This window comes from Engraulis encrasicolus, chromosome 1 (genome assembly GCF_034702125.1).
Source record: "Engraulis encrasicolus isolate BLACKSEA-1 chromosome 1, IST_EnEncr_1.0, whole genome shotgun sequence".
Taxonomy (NCBI): Eukaryota; Metazoa; Chordata; class Actinopteri; order Clupeiformes; family Engraulidae; genus Engraulis; species Engraulis encrasicolus.
Window position 1 is genome coordinate 58,730,294 of NC_085857.1, and position 16,785 is coordinate 58,747,078.

The 16,785-nt window shown below is 38.8% G+C and overlaps 1 protein-coding gene and 1 long non-coding RNA gene across 2 annotated transcripts; one reads left to right on the forward strand and one right to left on the reverse strand.

Annotated features, from left to right (window-relative positions):
• Positions 1-2,910: 2,910 nt before the first annotated feature.
• On the reverse strand, positions 2,911-12,279 carry LOC134456178 (uncharacterized). Its single transcript, XR_010036247.1, has 6 exons — positions 11,957-12,279; positions 10,201-10,303; positions 9,974-10,072; positions 9,046-9,151; positions 6,218-6,284; positions 2,911-3,932 (listed from the first exon to the last, which is right to left on the reverse strand). It is a non-coding gene; the product is annotated as an uncharacterized LOC134456178 (long non-coding RNA).
• A 350-nt stretch (positions 12,280-12,629) lies between these two features.
• Positions 12,630-14,220, forward strand: LOC134458739 (interferon-induced protein 44-like). Its single transcript, XM_063211157.1, has 3 exons — positions 12,630-12,633; positions 13,756-13,856; positions 14,002-14,220. Exons 1-3 carry the CDS (start codon positions 12,630-12,632, stop codon positions 14,218-14,220), a joined length of 324 nt encoding a protein of 107 aa, XP_063067227.1.
• The last annotated feature ends 2,565 nt before the right edge of the window (positions 14,221-16,785 follow it).

A 16,785-nucleotide genomic window follows, 5' to 3' on the forward strand; every position in this document is an offset into this window, starting at 1 on the left:
AGTCTTGTCCCTGACACTGCTCTACTACTTCATTACAACTCATTTCAACCTTTATGTTCCATTACTTCTGAAATGAAAAAAGAACCAAACACCACATTTTCAGGTGTTGTTTATGTCCTTACAGGCTATGTTTAGACAAGAAACCGGCCATTTTAAAATATATATTTTTGATATTCAATTTGTTTTACTTTTCAATGTATCATAATTCATATTCTTAAGGTTGTTGTATTCCAACAACCAATTTGTGGAGCCAGAAAAGAGCTTTCAAACAACACCTCAGACATCTTTTTGTGACTTACACTGACTGATATAATCAAGGCTGAATGTATAGTGTCCTACCCTCGTATGTAAACCTTTGCTAGTCTGTTTCTCCCTTAATATTGGTCTCAGATTCACATGAATGCGGTTCTAGGGTGCTACCTTGCTACTGTACTAAACAGGCAGAGCAAGTATGATTGAAATCAGTGTCAGTCTTGATGTTTAAGTATTTTTAAATATTTAAACATCAAGAAAATGCTTCACATTTGGGGTACAGAAACAAATCCATTGTGTCGCTTCTGTTTAGAAGAAGAGGAAACTGCAGAATACTTATTTTGGTATTGTCCTTTAACTGTTACACTTTGGTTTGAAATAGAACGTTGACTGTTAAAATACAACATCAGTCTATTGCTGGATCTCCCTACAGTGCTCCTGGGCGATGTGGCAAATGAAAGCCAGGCAATACAAAATATAATTATTTTGTTGGGTAAAGTATTTATACATAAGACGATGGATTTAAAATAGTTGAAATTATATATTGAGTCTTTAAAAATTATGTCAGATTATATTGTAACATAGAGTGTATAATGGCTTGTGAAACAGATAAAACATGGAGAAGGATGGCTGTAGGTACCTTCATTTTTTTTCCGTCCTTTCTTCTTTTTTCCCCTTTCTGTTTAGTTCATAAATGTGTACGGTATAATTTCTAAGCATATCAGCGTAAAAGTTATAATTCCTTCCTGGGATGGGGGCGGGGGGGTGGCGGTGGGTTTGGTAGTCTTGTTTAATTAATATGTAGTTTGAAGTGTTGGGGGACACTCAGATTGGTTTTGTATTTTTTTCTCCTGTCTTTATCCTTTTTTCTGTATCATTTTATTATCCTTTATTGTATATTACATTTTGCTTTTGTTAAAAGAAAAAACTAAGAGAAATTTAAATAAACAAAACAAAAAAAAGGAAGACAATATAGGTCCCCCATGAGGGTGGTTGGTTTAAAGGCCAACTTCCGATAAAACACAGTTTTACTCACTCCTTTTGAAGATCGGACGGTCACCTCAAGTTAAACTCACTTGCAAGGCTCTCATAGCGGTGCGTCACCTCGCCTGGCTGTGTTTCCCGGTGTTTCCCAATTTACATTAATAATGCAGAGAAACGAGCGAATCACGAAAGCCTTTCTGTGTTTCGTCACGTCGAAAGAAGGCGTTGCCCACAAATGTTTTTGTCGACCCATTTTTCTAAAAACATATCGAGTAATTTTTTTCTGCTTGTTTTGAATACAAGCAACGTCTGGTGGCCCGAAATCTAGCTTAGCTTAGCTATCAGCTGGTTGCTACTCTCAGGTACACACACAGCACAAAGCCTCATCCATACAGCAAGCCCACTCTGGTTGCTCCCTGCCTGCAGCTCGCCTAGGGGTCGCTGTCGAAAGAGCACAGCCCTGAATGGAGCATGCACGCCTCCGTTGGCGCCCCTATAGTGCAGTACCATCCGGAGAAGTGGCGACTCTGTTTCCCATTGCATTCTATCCAAGAACAGGAGGACTGAGCCAATCAGAGACGCATTTCCACGAGAGCAGGAAGAGTGAGCCAATCAGAGACGCTTTTCCACGAGAAACACGGAACACCCTCTCGTTTCTCCACAAGCCACATTGCTGGCTTGCAAAAACGGCTTGAAACAAAGCAACCAGAACGTTTTTTAAAACAGGACCAACGCATAACACATTCAATAACAATGGGGAACACAGCAATATTAATCAAATGACGTTGAGAGGCCATCTTTAAAAAAAAATAATTTAAAAAAAGACTTTTTGGTAAGTTTTGAGCTCCATCCCTCCATAATTTAATCCATTCTTTTTCATGTTCTCATTGCCTGTCAACTGTGTTATCAACATATTCATAAGAATCTGAATTAGAAATCACATGTAGAAAAACACAGATAAAGCATAAAAATCCATGAATTAATTAAGGTGTTGTGGTGGAACTTTTGAGGTCCTCAGTTAGCACCAAGGATAGATAGATAGATAGATAGATAGATAGATAGATAGATAGATAGATAGATAGATAGATAGATAGATAGATAGATAGATAGATAGATAGATAGATCACTGTAAAAACATTATTGTAGTTTTTACAGTAACTTACTGGCAGCTGGATGCCAATAAATTACTGTAATATAATTTACAGTACCCTTACTGTATATTGGTTTACAGTACCAATCAGCACTACTGTTAATCCAGTTACAGTACCAATCTAAAGTACTGTATGTCAGTTTACAGTACCAATCCAAACTACTGTAAGGAGTACAGTACTTTACTGGCATCCAGCTGCCAGTAACATTCAAATTACTGTATATCAGTTTACAGTACCAATTCCAATTACTGTATATCGATTTACAGTACTGATCCAAATTATTGTAAGGAGTACAGTACTTTAATGGCATCCAGCTGCCAGTAACTTTTTCAACTACTGTAGTTTGTTTTACAGTATTTTTGTTGTATTTTAATTTACAACATTCCGCAAGAGAATGTCAGGGAGCTCTACAAAGGCATCACATTCTCCTATAATTCAAATATTCTAGTTACCAGTCAGATCAAAAACACATTAAAACGTTTTTAAAAGCTACAAGGTAAAGAAATGCTGCAAATGCAAGAGATGCAATCAAAATGTTTAATTAAAACTGGTTAACAATTTAACAACATACTCCAGTAGGAAGGGGGTCCTGCTTCTCACAAATGCACAATCCATAACCTTTGTATATAGTTGAAGAGTTTAGATGCAAAACCCCATAAGTGCCATTTCAGAAAATAATCTTGTTTCATTTTTATTTAATACAAAGCTATCAAAATTCCACATTTTTAAAATTGTATTTATGTAATATAACTATTCATATGTATTATCAAGTACATGAATGTAAACCAAACCAACAATGGGGTTCTCTAAAAATATAAAAGTGCAGGTCTTCAGAAATGGAGTTAGGGGGTTTTGCATCTGAACTCTTCAGTTGTATACATATTTTTCTTTTTTTTATTTCATTCACATTGACAAATAAAAAGATTCTATTCTATTAAAATGAGATACCCCAAACATTAATCAAGACAAAACTGTTGTATGGTTTGTGGTGGGTGCTTCAAATTCCAATGTATGCAAAATGGAAAACAGTCCAATATCTCATTTCCTGTTGGGCGTGGCCATATGCTCGTATTGACCTTTTTTTATTCATCTTAATGAGATAAGTACATACCACAAAGAAGGTCCAGAGTCCGTAGCTTCAACTATATTCTATAACTATAACTATATTCCAGCCCCGAACATCTCTGTGCTAGGGTGCGCAATAGAGTCACTCTTTTAAAAGTCTTATACATGACACAATATCGAAAAACTGTGCCAAATAAGTTTTGAAACGGGGAGAAGGGGGGAAAACACAGCAAGAACAACAGGGCCTCGAGCCTTTGGTGCAATGCTCGGACTGAACTACTTAAAAGAAACAAGTGATTGGAACTTCAAAAGGTCAAGCATTAATAATTCAGCCAGTCAAAATCAACAAGTTCCCTGATGAATGAAGCAACAACAGGGTTGACACTGCTGCTCTTCCTTTGCATCTTTTTACCGGTCTTCTTGCTGGTGATGGACTTGGCCTGGCATTTGGAGCCCTCTGGGTTTATTCTGAGAATGAACCTGTAATCACAATAGGATACAATTAGGAATTCTGAAAAAAGTTTAATTCTCGTGAGTCTTACACTATCCAGCCTTTTTCACACCCAATTTTGGTTAGTCTTATTGAAGTGATATTTCATGTTGTTCCTATTTCTATGCTTGATGCATGCTGCGTAAACACAGCATAAGCGCTCCCTCCATTCAGCCCCCGGTGATGCGGCTAGCTGCCAATCCACGAATGCAATGATTCTGGGATCAGACAGACATTGTTCACCAAGCACACACACACACACACACACACACACACACACACACACACACACACACACACACACACACACACACACACACACACACACACACACACGGAGCCGGGGGAGGGAGGGACAATTTCAAAAAACATATACTGTCGAGTTTAAATTCAAGTTCCGGTCTTGTTTAGGGAATGCCTGTTGTTATCCAATGTCCAATGTCAAATCAAACGTGCAATATGCTGACAATGTCCTGTCATCATCCCACAGTTACAATGATTGATTAACATGCAGCACTTCCGGTGCATCTAAAGGAGGCTGCTGCAGGCGGCTGCTGAAGGCGGAGACGCATCCCAAACGAGTTTTAATTGTTGGTAACGCACGAGTAGACGCGTTACTGTTATTTATGGGTAACGTAGTAACATAACGGATTACTTTTAATTAGGGGTGGGCATCTGTGTTTAGCCGGACTGAGCCCTGAGGAAGGTCAGTAGACCGAAAGCTTGGCCTATTAAAAAGAACACAAAGGGGATTTAAGTGTGCAGACATTTTTCTTTCAATTAGGGGTGGGCAAAAATGAAAATCTTTAATCGCATTAACTCAATGACTTTCTGTGATTAATCGCATAGCGCGCGAAATCCAAAAATAATAATAATAAATAATAAATAAAATAAAAATATTTTATAAATTAATAAAATAAAATAATTAATTATAATTTGCATATGTACTGTGTAGATAACCTATGTAGGTCCAATATAATATTCCACAATGGAAATGTAGGCTATTTGCCAACCTATCAGTCTAAATTGTATAGGCCTACAGTAGTAGGCTATGCTTATCCAATGTAGGCCTACTGAAACAAATTATTGCATACAATATTACACTAGGGCTATTTAAGATTGTAGGCTACTGAAACGAATATATTAGAAATTAGAAACTCAAATTAGGATGGTCTACATGGGCCTACAAGAAGAAAAAAAAACTTGTCAATTAAAAAAAACCAGGCATGAGATATGTCCCGCCTTCTCTCACTGTCAAAGACTCCCACCTTCTCTCTTATCTGTCGCTGTTATTTAAGGTGTTTCAGCGACTAGAAACTAATTGACTGTCTGTTGGTATTGACAGCAATTACATCTTTCAGTTTCAAAACAATAACGTTGACATGACTAACACTATCTTAAATGCATACGAGGTTGCCGATGTTGCGAAATTATACCATGTTGATACAGCCTACTATGCACGCGAAGCGCCATGTAGAAACTGCAGGCATGCAAACAGGTCAGGGGTGAAAAAGGTGACAAGGGCGCGGCGCGGGGCGGCGCGGAGCGGCGCAGTGCAAGCGCGCAAACGCAGGTGCACACGTGTGTGTTGTGCGCAGTGGATGATCTTGTATAACAGTCTCGGACTAGGGGGGAGAGGATTTAGCTAAAAAAAAAGTCATAAATGGTGAATTTTGAGCATACTGTAGTTATTAGCGACCAAGGGACAGTGAACATGAGAACTGCCAACCTTACTCCATGACTTAGCTGTCATGTCTGATGGCGGGTTGGGTAGATAGCTTGATAAAATAGGTTTTTATCATGATAGAGCAGTGGTTCTCATAGTAAGTTTCCCCAACACCCCATTGACCTCATCAAAACCCTTAGTAGGCCTATTAAAAATAAAATAGGCCAAAATGCCCCCAAATGACACTAAGCACCCCTCCTCTCATCAGTCTCCTAACACCCCCTCAACACTTGCCTGGTTGTCATCTCATGCATATTTAATCATCATTTTCAGACAACTTGCAATAGGCTACAAAAAAAATCTTTGTCAAAGTTTGAATTAGCTACTGAAGTTTTACTCAAACTACTCAAATTTTAGCCTATTCACCTAGTATCTCTTTTAATGTCTCCCTGTAGAAAAAATGAATAGGAACGCTCCAACTTTGACCTGGAAAAAAGTGTGACATTCCAACTGGTTTCATTGTTGGCTAAAGTCTGTGCTGACTTAAGTCAGTATCTGACAAAAGTATCTGACTAAGCTTAATTACTCATTCCATTGTGTTCACCTTACCAAGTGCAAACAGCCTTGGGGCGTTGGGCAGAGAAAGACTTGCGACATCTGCTGCAGTAGCAGTGACCTAAAAAAAAAGACAGACACACTTAGCATCTTGCAGCATTACATTACATTACACTGGGATTCACAGTTGTTTTAAAGGTGCACCATGTACGTTTGTGGCCAGAGTAGGTATTGCAACTATGATTCTCATTGAAACTATGCTGCCTATTGCCAAATTTGATCTTTTCGTGAAAGCTTTGGGACCATCTAATTTGTATGATGTTGGGGTTTCACCAATGTCAAATCGCATCCCTCTACGAATTCACACTACCAGTGTTTCCCTTACAGTGAGTAAACTATGGCTGCCCGCCATAGTTTAAATTTGGCCGCCATAGTTTACGAAAAAAAGAAAGTAAAAAAAAAAAGAAGGAAAAAAAAATATTATTATCATTTTTTTTTTATTTTTTTTTACCAATTTCCGTTTTTGTTACAAACGATTTGAATTACAATTTCCTTCGCATTTTCCTCCTGGAGTAAATACATCAAGTGCTTGAACCACAACCACAAGTGCTTGAAAGACAGAGGGATCAAAAGCCTAGTCAAGTTGTTGTAGTTAACTTGGGTTTGGGAGCAATACAAAAAAAACATTAAGAGAAGGGACAGTTGGGATGAGTGTACTAATATTCCCCAGGCTTTGTTTTACAGTTGTAATGAGTTAGGTGACAGGCCTTCCTTGACACAGCAGAGGAGACATCGGGCTGCATATAGAAATGAATGTGTAATGAATGTGAATATAGACATAAATGTGTAATATGTTGTTCAGTCCTTTTAATGGAAGGAATTTTGAAAAACTGGCCCTGTGACCAGCACCCCTCATGTAGAATGTGTACGCCTATATGTGTGGGGGAAAAGGCATAGCCTACCCTCTAAGACCCATGTGTCTTACAGTATGTTTCCACGATTTAGGAATGTGCCAATAGAGATGTGAAGGGCGGAAAAGATGGCCTATTGGCAGTAATATTCCATATTAACGGTGCACTGTGTAGGATGGTGGCCAGAATAGGTATTGCAACTATACTGCTCAGTGAAACTGTGCCGTCTAATGCCAAATTCTATCTTGGTTTTCATTAGTATTTACTAAATAATGAACTAATATTTACTAATATGACCAAATTATGTTAAGCTTTTCAGCTAAAATGTCTATTTCTGGAAATTCAAAAATGGCGGACCATGGATAAGATCTCCCTTTTCATGTATGAAAAGTGCCATTTTCCCAGTCACAATGAATTCTTACAATGTCATGGGGGTGGCAAGTAGTCACGAAAAAGGCAACATTTGTGTATGGGCAGTATAACTTCTGAAAAGAACCTACTAAAATATTACTCAGTGCACCTTTAAGGGTGAGGGACTCAGCTAAGATCCACTAGTATACTGGCGACCTTGCCATGTAAGGGAACCCCTGGCCTAATTCATCATTCGTCATTGCTCTTCCATTTGTGGTCTTAGAGTGCCATCTAGTGGATGATTTGTACAATTTCTTTATGTTATCTGAATGACTGCAGAACACACAAGCATGTCTACGGTACATCTTTAGTAGATAAGAAGCTCTAAAAAGATGGCCAGAATAGGTATTGCAACTATGTTGCTCAGTGAAACTGTGCCGTCTACTGCCAAATTCTATCTTGGTTTTCATTAATATTTACTAAATACCGGTCATGAAGTAATGTTTACTAGTATGACCAAATTATTACCGGTATATTAAGCTTTTCAGCTAAAAATGTCTATTTCTGGAAATACAAAATGGTGGACCATGGATAAGATCTCCCTTTTCATGTATGAAAAGTGCAATTTTCCCAATCAGAATTAATTCTTAGGATCATTCGTCTCTGCTCTTCCATTTGTGGTTTGACAGTGCCATCTAGTGGATGATTTGTACACTTTCTTTATGCTATCTGAATGACTGCACAACACACAAGCATGTCTACATATTTAGTGTCCCCACAAATCTACAATACCCTTGTTAACTAGGAAATAGAGTCCTATGTCAAAAATCCATTTTCATATTCTATAATCCATATATAATCCTCAGATTCCAAAATTAAAACCTACGTCAAGTTTCCAGAAGAGCAAGGGGTCTTATCTGTGCAAGCGAACTATATACAAACATACAGGAAGTTGTACTTCACATGCAATCACAGAACAAAAAAAAAATATAGATGAAACTACCAGAAAAGCATGACCCTACAGTTCTGTCATATTCCAAACCTGAAACCTACGTCAAGAACAAGTCCACAAGACCAGACCAAGGAGTCTTGTCTGTGCAAACGAACTATATACAAATATACAGAAAAGCATGACCCTACAGTTCTGTCATATTCCAAAACTGAAACCTATGTCAAGAACAAATCCACAAGAGCAAGGAGTCTTGTCTCTGCAAGCGAACTATATACAAATATACAGCAAGTTACTTCACATACAATCATAAAAGTGAAACCAAAATTATTGATGAAACTACCAGAAAAGCATGACCCTACAGTTCTGTCATATTCCAAAAACGAAAACTAAGTCCACAAGAAGAAGGAGTTTTGCCTGTGCAAACAAACTATGTACAAATAGTACTTCATATCAAACACAATCATTTGCAGACATGGTCCAGGGGGCTCAAGTACGACCAGAGAGCAACCATCCAGCAATAAGTATATCTTCTCAGCTGCACACAACATTAACACACAACATTAATTTGCATCTCATATTGACAGCATGAAATACATAGCATGTTTAGCACTTTGACTTTTATAAAATACATGGATTGGTTTTGTGTGAATTCATGAACTTAAACTCACCTCTTGCAACAGTGTTTATTTTCTCTGAGGTACACCACACCAGAGGAATCACTCAGTGTAATCAGACAGCTTCCATGTAGGATCCTTCAGTAATATTCTCAGTCATCTGCAAAGCATGACAGCACAAAACGTGAACATGATTATGCATTTATAGGCCTAATTATTACAAGAAAATAATAAAAAATGATAACACCGTCACCACCACGACACAATATGATGATGAATAGGCCTAGAGTATGAAACATCTAAAAGATACATGTCTGTATACATGTAAAATGTTTTTTTTTTGTTTGTTTGTTTTATATCATTGATCATTTTCCCAGACGGATTGACAACAGATGGCTCAAAGAATTCAGTGTGCTAAACTGGAGGACAAAAAGAGCAGATTATCTCTCTTTCTGGATATTTTACTCATCACTTGAAATTAAATCTAAATCTAAATCTAATCTAAGATGTCAAACATAGAGGAGGAGTCCTCAACGATCCTGGAAAATACAACAAATTGACAAAATGTAACCCAAATACTCCAATCAATGAAACGGTGGGCTCAGTGTCATTGGCCTAACAGCAGAAGGCACTAAGGGTGCGTTTGTAAACTGCCGCTCCGAGCACATAACATATTGGTCATGTCATGTATGAGTGTGTTATTCAGACTGTTAGATAGTAGACATTTGAAACACACATTTGGTGCAGAGTTATAAAAAAATGCTTACATTTACAAACTGATTTTTCTCAGCATTTTTAGACATGGTGCTACAAAGGGGATTAATGTACTGTAACCAGGCAGCTGCCATTATTCCTTAACTATCCTGTCAAAATAACACACGGCATGAACAGGACGCATCTCTGATTAACAGTGTGTGCTTCAAACTGTTAAGACATTTGAAACACACATACATGTGGTGTAAATTTGTGAATGGTTGCTAACCTTTAGAAATTCTGTCAATGTTCAGAAGCATTTGCAGATATGGTCCACTACGACCAGAGCTACCATCCAGCAATAAGGATATCTTGGCCATCTTCTCAGCTGCAATAATAACACACAACATTAGAATGCATCTCATATTGACAGCATGAAATACAGAGCAAGTTAGAACTTTGACTTTTTAAAAATACATGGATAGGTTTTGTGTGACTTTATAAACTTGAACTCACCTCTTGCAACAGTGTTTATTTCTCTGAGGTACACCACACCAGAGGAATCACTCCGTGTAATCAGCCAGCTTCCATGTAGGATCCTTCAGCAATATTCTGTCATCTGCAAACCAAGACAGCACAAAACATGAACATGATTATGTATCAATATGCCTAATTATTACACAAAAATAAAGTTTGAAAAATGATAACACCACCATGACACAATAGGCTGTAGACCTACAATATGAAACATCTATAAGATGCATTTCTTAAATTGTTTTCATTGATCATTTTGCCACACGGATTGACACCAGATGGCTCAAAGAATTCAGTGTGCTAAGCTAGAGGGCACAAAGAACAGATTATATATATCTCTGGATATTTTACTCATCACTTGAAATGAAATCTGATGCATAGCCCACTTGTTAAGACCTCTAACATCACTAGGCCTACTAGTAGATCCAAAAAGGATGGGCAACGAAATCTAAATATTCATTGCAGTAACATACACATTAAGCATCTTTGATCAAGCCAAAAATTAAGCACCCTACACATCTGGGTGTTTCTGGGCTCATTATTTCAGGAGAAATCTGTCAAATAGGTAATGCCTATTTATTGAAAAGAACACGATCTGATGGCTGACAGTGGTTTCTCCCTGAACAGAGAGAACAGTCCAGAGTTGGCAGTAACAGAATGGGACAAAACAGCACACTGTGCACAATAACAAGTTCAGAATCAGTTTACTTACTCACTTCCTTTACACAACGAACAGGGAAAGGCACATGTGTTAAAACATACTTTAGAGCAAGTGTACAGTCAAAATGAGTTCGTTTCTAACAATAAAAATCAGGCATAAGTTGTGGCTACTTCAAGCTTCTGAGTCAGCGAAAAGATAAGCTGATGTTGCTAACGAAGTTCTAGATAGCTCTTCTCTATGGTATTTGTGTTTTACTTTGACTCAAGTACATTAACTGTATATCTTCAGAGCATAATTATACTCAAAGGGAGTTCGTTTTTAACAAAAAAAAGACTTTAGCTAGCTAATGTTGCTAGCGGACAAGAGATTCATTATTCAGTTTGGCTAGCTCTAATGTTGCTAGCGGACATTTAGCTAGCTCTTAACTTTGGCGCCAGCAGGCTTACAACACTAACTTGGCATGTTGTAACTTCAGAACAAAATTATATTCAAAATGTGTTCGTTTCTAACAAGAAACCAATATTAAGTTATGAATACATCGGGCTATTTCAAACATCCCTCAACAAAGGCAACATGATTTAACCGTTAGACTATAGCTAATTGTTGCTAGCGAACCACCTCATCATGCAGCGCTAGCTCTTTCAGGTGAAGAGGCCGGCGCAAACAATCTCTGGCCGGCGGGGAAGCACTCCCTTCGGCCAGAGGTACTCTAACAAGCTTCGGCCCTCCTCCAGAAACCACTGATAGCTATGTTGCTAGCGGACATTTAGCTAGGTCTTGACTCTGACATGGGTGTTTTGGCACCACTGGACAAGTTTATAGCTCTTTCGGAGCAAATATATATTGTAAATTTCGTAGAGTTTGTTTCTAACAAAACACAAACTTTCCAACAAAGTTGTGAAAACAACCTAGGGCTAAGTTAGCATACCGGTAGTTATAATAGTGGCCTGTTAGCGGAGGTATGGTCTGAAGACAAATTCATTGCAAATTACCATCCTGAACAAGAAACTGTTTCGTTATTCACTGTATATATGGCATTGTCTTGACATTATTAACGAAACATTGAAACGAACTTACCTCACAAAGTGTTTGAATTTCACCAATATCTCAAACGGCTTTCCTGCAGCACAAAGATGGCGGCTTTGTCAGAAAATTGAGAAGCAGAGTTACGTACTTGACGTTTAGCGTCAGACCTGCGTCAGTTAGGTCTATTCAAATAGAGCAACGTTGTGGTTGGTCAATTTTTTCCCGGGGATTGTACTACTGTAAATTAATTTACAGTACATCAGTACTGTACATAAGTATCCGTTTATTACCCACAATACTTTGCTCTGCCCAGTAGTGTACTGTATACTCATATACAGTAGATTGTTGCAGGGTTTAAAGTAAGTTACTGCCAGAATTGCGAAAAATCGTTACAGTGTAGATAGATAGATAGATAGATAGGAGGGCTTACTTACGTTATAACAGCGTAGTACGAAATGATGGCGATGGGGAGTACGGAAATGTTATTCTTCTTTTACGTTCAGTATTGGAAGCATGCAATGCCAATTCCGCGAGGGTCGGAGTGTGGAACAGGTCATAGGACACCGTGCATGTTTGTCAGCTGTCCTTAATTACCCCCAACAATTACTGCTGACGAAAAGATGCAGTTAATTTGGCCACAAATTATCCATCATGGTGTCGCTCCCACTGACCATGCGCAAGGGAGTACGGAAATTGTATCCATCGCACCCACTGACCAATGACCATGCGCAAGGGAGTTTATTTTCCATCCACTTGTGTCCTCAGGCAACGCCCCCGTTCTACACCGTGGCCAATGCAACCCCCCCCGAGAGATTGTTCTTCTGTGTCGAATTTCTTTGGTTAGCACAACACCATAAAAATGGCTGAAATGTCAAGCCGTGTTACCGTCAATGGTGTTACGCATCAGCTATGACAGTTGAGGAGGAGTATGTTTTTGCTTATTTATCTCCATATTGACAGACAAACAAACAAAATAATTTGTATTCTAGGGAGATGGGTTTGTCTGGTCTGTTTTTTCTTCTAAAAAAGTGTCGACTTGTTCCCCTGCACTGTTGACCGTACCACAGTTGAGCAGTACGGTTGACTGTTTTGAAAGTGTTTTTGTGCTATTGATCCCTATGAACAGACACTAGGGATTATCTCTGGAGAGGGAAGTCTTGTGTAAGGAGGGTGACTAAATTCAAATCAGACGTTACAGGGAATTATAATGAAAAATGTGTCAGTCTGTATCACAGTGAATCATAAAATCCTACTTATGAAGCTCGACAATCAAATTTTCTATATCAGTTGCACAGATGAATGACAACATTATTGCTAAGGGACATAATCACTTTCAAACGTATGTTTTTTAAACTATGTAGTATTTTTATATATGTTTGAAATGACATAGTATTTGTCCATAACACTATTGACAAAATAATCAAGCAAATGCTTGCTTTCATTAGAGTATGTATCAAATGATTTAAGATTAAGCTTGGCAATTTGTTTGTTTGGGAACTTAAATATATACACTATGGAAACATCTAGGTCATTTATTTGAAAAAAATACTGATAATTAACATTTTGCGTTAGCCAAAAGCGCACTGGAAACATAGAATGACCCATATACTGTATTTTAAAAGAGGAATTGTATGCTTTTAGACAAACCAATACTGCATGTTTGTTTACAGGGTTTACAGGATTCCGCAAGTGGTGTTAGTGGTGATGATTGATAGGGCATGTGTGTGTGTGTGTGTGTGTGTGTGTGTGTGTGTGTGTGTGTGTGTGTGTGTGTGTGTGTGTGTGTGTGTGTGTGTGTGTGTGTGTGTGTGTGTGTGTGTGTGTGTGGTGGTGGTGGTGGCTGGTTACAGAGATTCCTCAGGTGGTGTTGGTGACGATGATTGATTCGACGTGTCCAGAGGTGAAGGAGGACATCCGACTGGTGTACAGGAGCGCCCTCATCAAAAAGAAGGTTAGTGTGTGCATGTGTATGCGTGCATGCGTGTGTCTGTTTGGGTGTGTTTGCGCCTCTGTGTGTGTGTGCGTCTGTTTGTGTGTGTGTGCCTATGTGTGTTTCATAATAATGTGTGTGTGTGTGTGTGCCTTGTTATGTTTAGATGGACACCTGCAGACATCATCTGAAAGTGCCCATGACCAACATCTTCCCAGTGAAGAATTACCACGAGGAGATTGATCTGGATAATGACATTGATGTGCTGCTGCTGTCTGCTCTGACACACATCCTCAATCTAGCCAACGACCATGTAGCTGGTGCTGAATCCACAACCAGACAGGTGCCAAAAACACGGAGGAATCCAGATGATGGATGGATTTAGCCAAAAACACACCCACCACACAGAGACCTGGCTGATTTTGCATTTAGCACTGATATGAACACTAGACCGTGTTGACCAATCCTTTGTATTGGAACAAATGACTGAAGGCAGCTTGCCACCATGTTTAGTCGATATAACACTGCCATCAATCAATGACATGGCGATACACACTGTTAAAGGTACACTGTGTAATATTTTTAGTAGTTTATTTCCAGAATTCATGCTGCCCAGTCACTTAACTCATTGGCTGCCTTAGCCGTCGAATGACGTCATTTCGAATAGTGACGCCCCCTGCCTTCGACGTCGTTTGCCGATAATTGCGTTGTTTTACAGCCAGGCCTCGAGGACGGTCTGACCTATCTTCTGTATAAATTTCAAGCCTCTAGGCATGTTCTAACTGTTCCTGTAGGTGGCAGAAGTGTCCTTAGGAACAGTCAAGGCAGGGCTTTAGTTCAGACCAGGAGGAAATGTCAAGACAAAAACACCCCTTTTTTACTATTATAATCTCAAAAGTAGCATAGCAAAATCATTTTTGAAAGTAAAGCACCTGTGACAGTAGTCTACTTTCTTGCCCTCTGATTTTAACACAGGTAGGCTACTGATTTTAGTGTCAGAGCCTGACCAAAAAAAACCCTTCCTCTCATGACCAAAATACAGCCCCCTGTTGCTATCTAGCTAGAAGGCATTGTAGCTAGCTTGCCCAAAATTAGATGATCTGTGTGGCAACCTTTCATTTTGGATAATGTGATAAGCCTACACAACATCAGGATGATGCTTACAAAATATCATCTAGCAGGAGAATGCACGGGACTAGTGGTGATGTTGGGAATGCTTGGCTATACATTTTGCTACGCTAGCTAGCTAGCTTGCTAGCACGAAATCGCTAACAACTTACAACTAAGCCTAAATAAAGGAGCCTTGGTAAGTCGACTATTTTTACTCATTCTACAGTTATTTTTTATGGATCTGTATAGTATGATCAGCTTACTGTATCATCAAAAAAGACAGGGGGGTTGCAGATTCTTGGAACAGAGTAGCCTTTTTGTCTGATCAGATGCAGTCAGCTCACATGAGAAAGCATTGCACTTAGCCTCAGACCAGCTAGCCTTCACCACTCCAATCGGCTTGTGAAATGTTGGATATGTGATCAGTACTTTATCAAAAGAAAATTCATTGAACAATATATGACAAGATCACTATAGCAGAACCATGATGACAGTAATCATCAATCTGCAAATTGTCCGCTCTGCCAAAGAAGCTGCAGTAAGCTACGCTAAGCGGAGCTGCCTGCCTACCTGCTGCCTCCCTCCCCCACAAGACACAACACCGTACTATTTCTGGAGGAAATAAACCAGCTGTGATTCGTTCTCCAACGAGGGGAGGGAGCGCACAATCAGAGGGAGAGGGAGAGGGAGGGAGTTCCCGGAGTTAGGGGCACCTGCTGTCATGATCCATTCTGCGTGCCAGCAACTAAACCAAAACACCCTTGTTTTCGAGTCCCGTTATATTTCAGTATATTAGGTTGAAAAGGTCATACAAACGATCTTTTGTTCAGGCTACAGATGACAGAAGACTCTGTAATAGCATCTGATAGGTTTGGAGTTGTTAGGACGATGCCATTAAAATTTAAAATCTTTTTGAGGACACAAGAAAAACACAACAATTTTTACTCTTTATAGGCTTCAAACCTATAATAAGACGTAATAAACTAATCTTGAATCTTGAATCTTGAATCTTGAATTATGGGCAAAACGTTTGCAGTTATAGTTCTACTTCAAATGGCGTTTTCTCAGCTTTTTGGCTAGAAAGCAGCATTTTGGCGAATTCCACTTAATTTCAACAAATGATTATGAAAGAACGGAAAGGGGTAGAGAGACACCGTTTTTTTCTGATGACAGATGAGCGTCTAATCTGTGTTTTGATAGGTATGGTGTTGACATAGACACAGAACTCAATTTTCTGTGAGCCTCCAAAAAACGCCCACAATGCTGAAAAATCTCTGGCACTCCGAGGTACTCTTTTATGAAAATGGCTGGCAGCCAATGAGTTAATGTTACCTTTTTCATGAATACTTACCACCACCATAAAAATTCCAAGTATCCGTTATGACTAGGAAAATTTCAATTTTCATACATGAAAAGGGTGATCTCCATTGTCCACCATTTTCAATGTCCGGATATAGACATTTTTAGCTACAACACTTACTGTACTTTGGTTATACTAGTAACATATTAGTTTATTACTTAGTAAATATTCATGAAAAGATCAAATGTAGCAATATGCAGCACAGTTTCAATGAGCAGCATAGTTGCAATATCTACTCCGACCACATTCCTACACAAAGCACCATTAAGACAATTTTTAGCACCATGTAAACCGATGGCACATACTGTACTCAGTGATTTTTTAGGGCTTAAATGTACCACACACATACACATGTGACACACACACACACACAAAGAATTTGTATGTTGTCATAGAAATGTAACATTGCAAAATGTATTTCTTCAGTGAAAAAAAAATCCGACATGGATGCTGTCTCTGTGTCTGAATAATAATTCTACC

Coding starts and splice junctions, on each gene's coding strand:
- LOC134458739 (XM_063211157.1), top strand. Junction 13,857..14,001: donor GCGCCCTCATCAAAAAGAAG/GTTAGTGTGTGC, acceptor TGTTATGTTTAG/ATGGACACCTGCAGACATCA.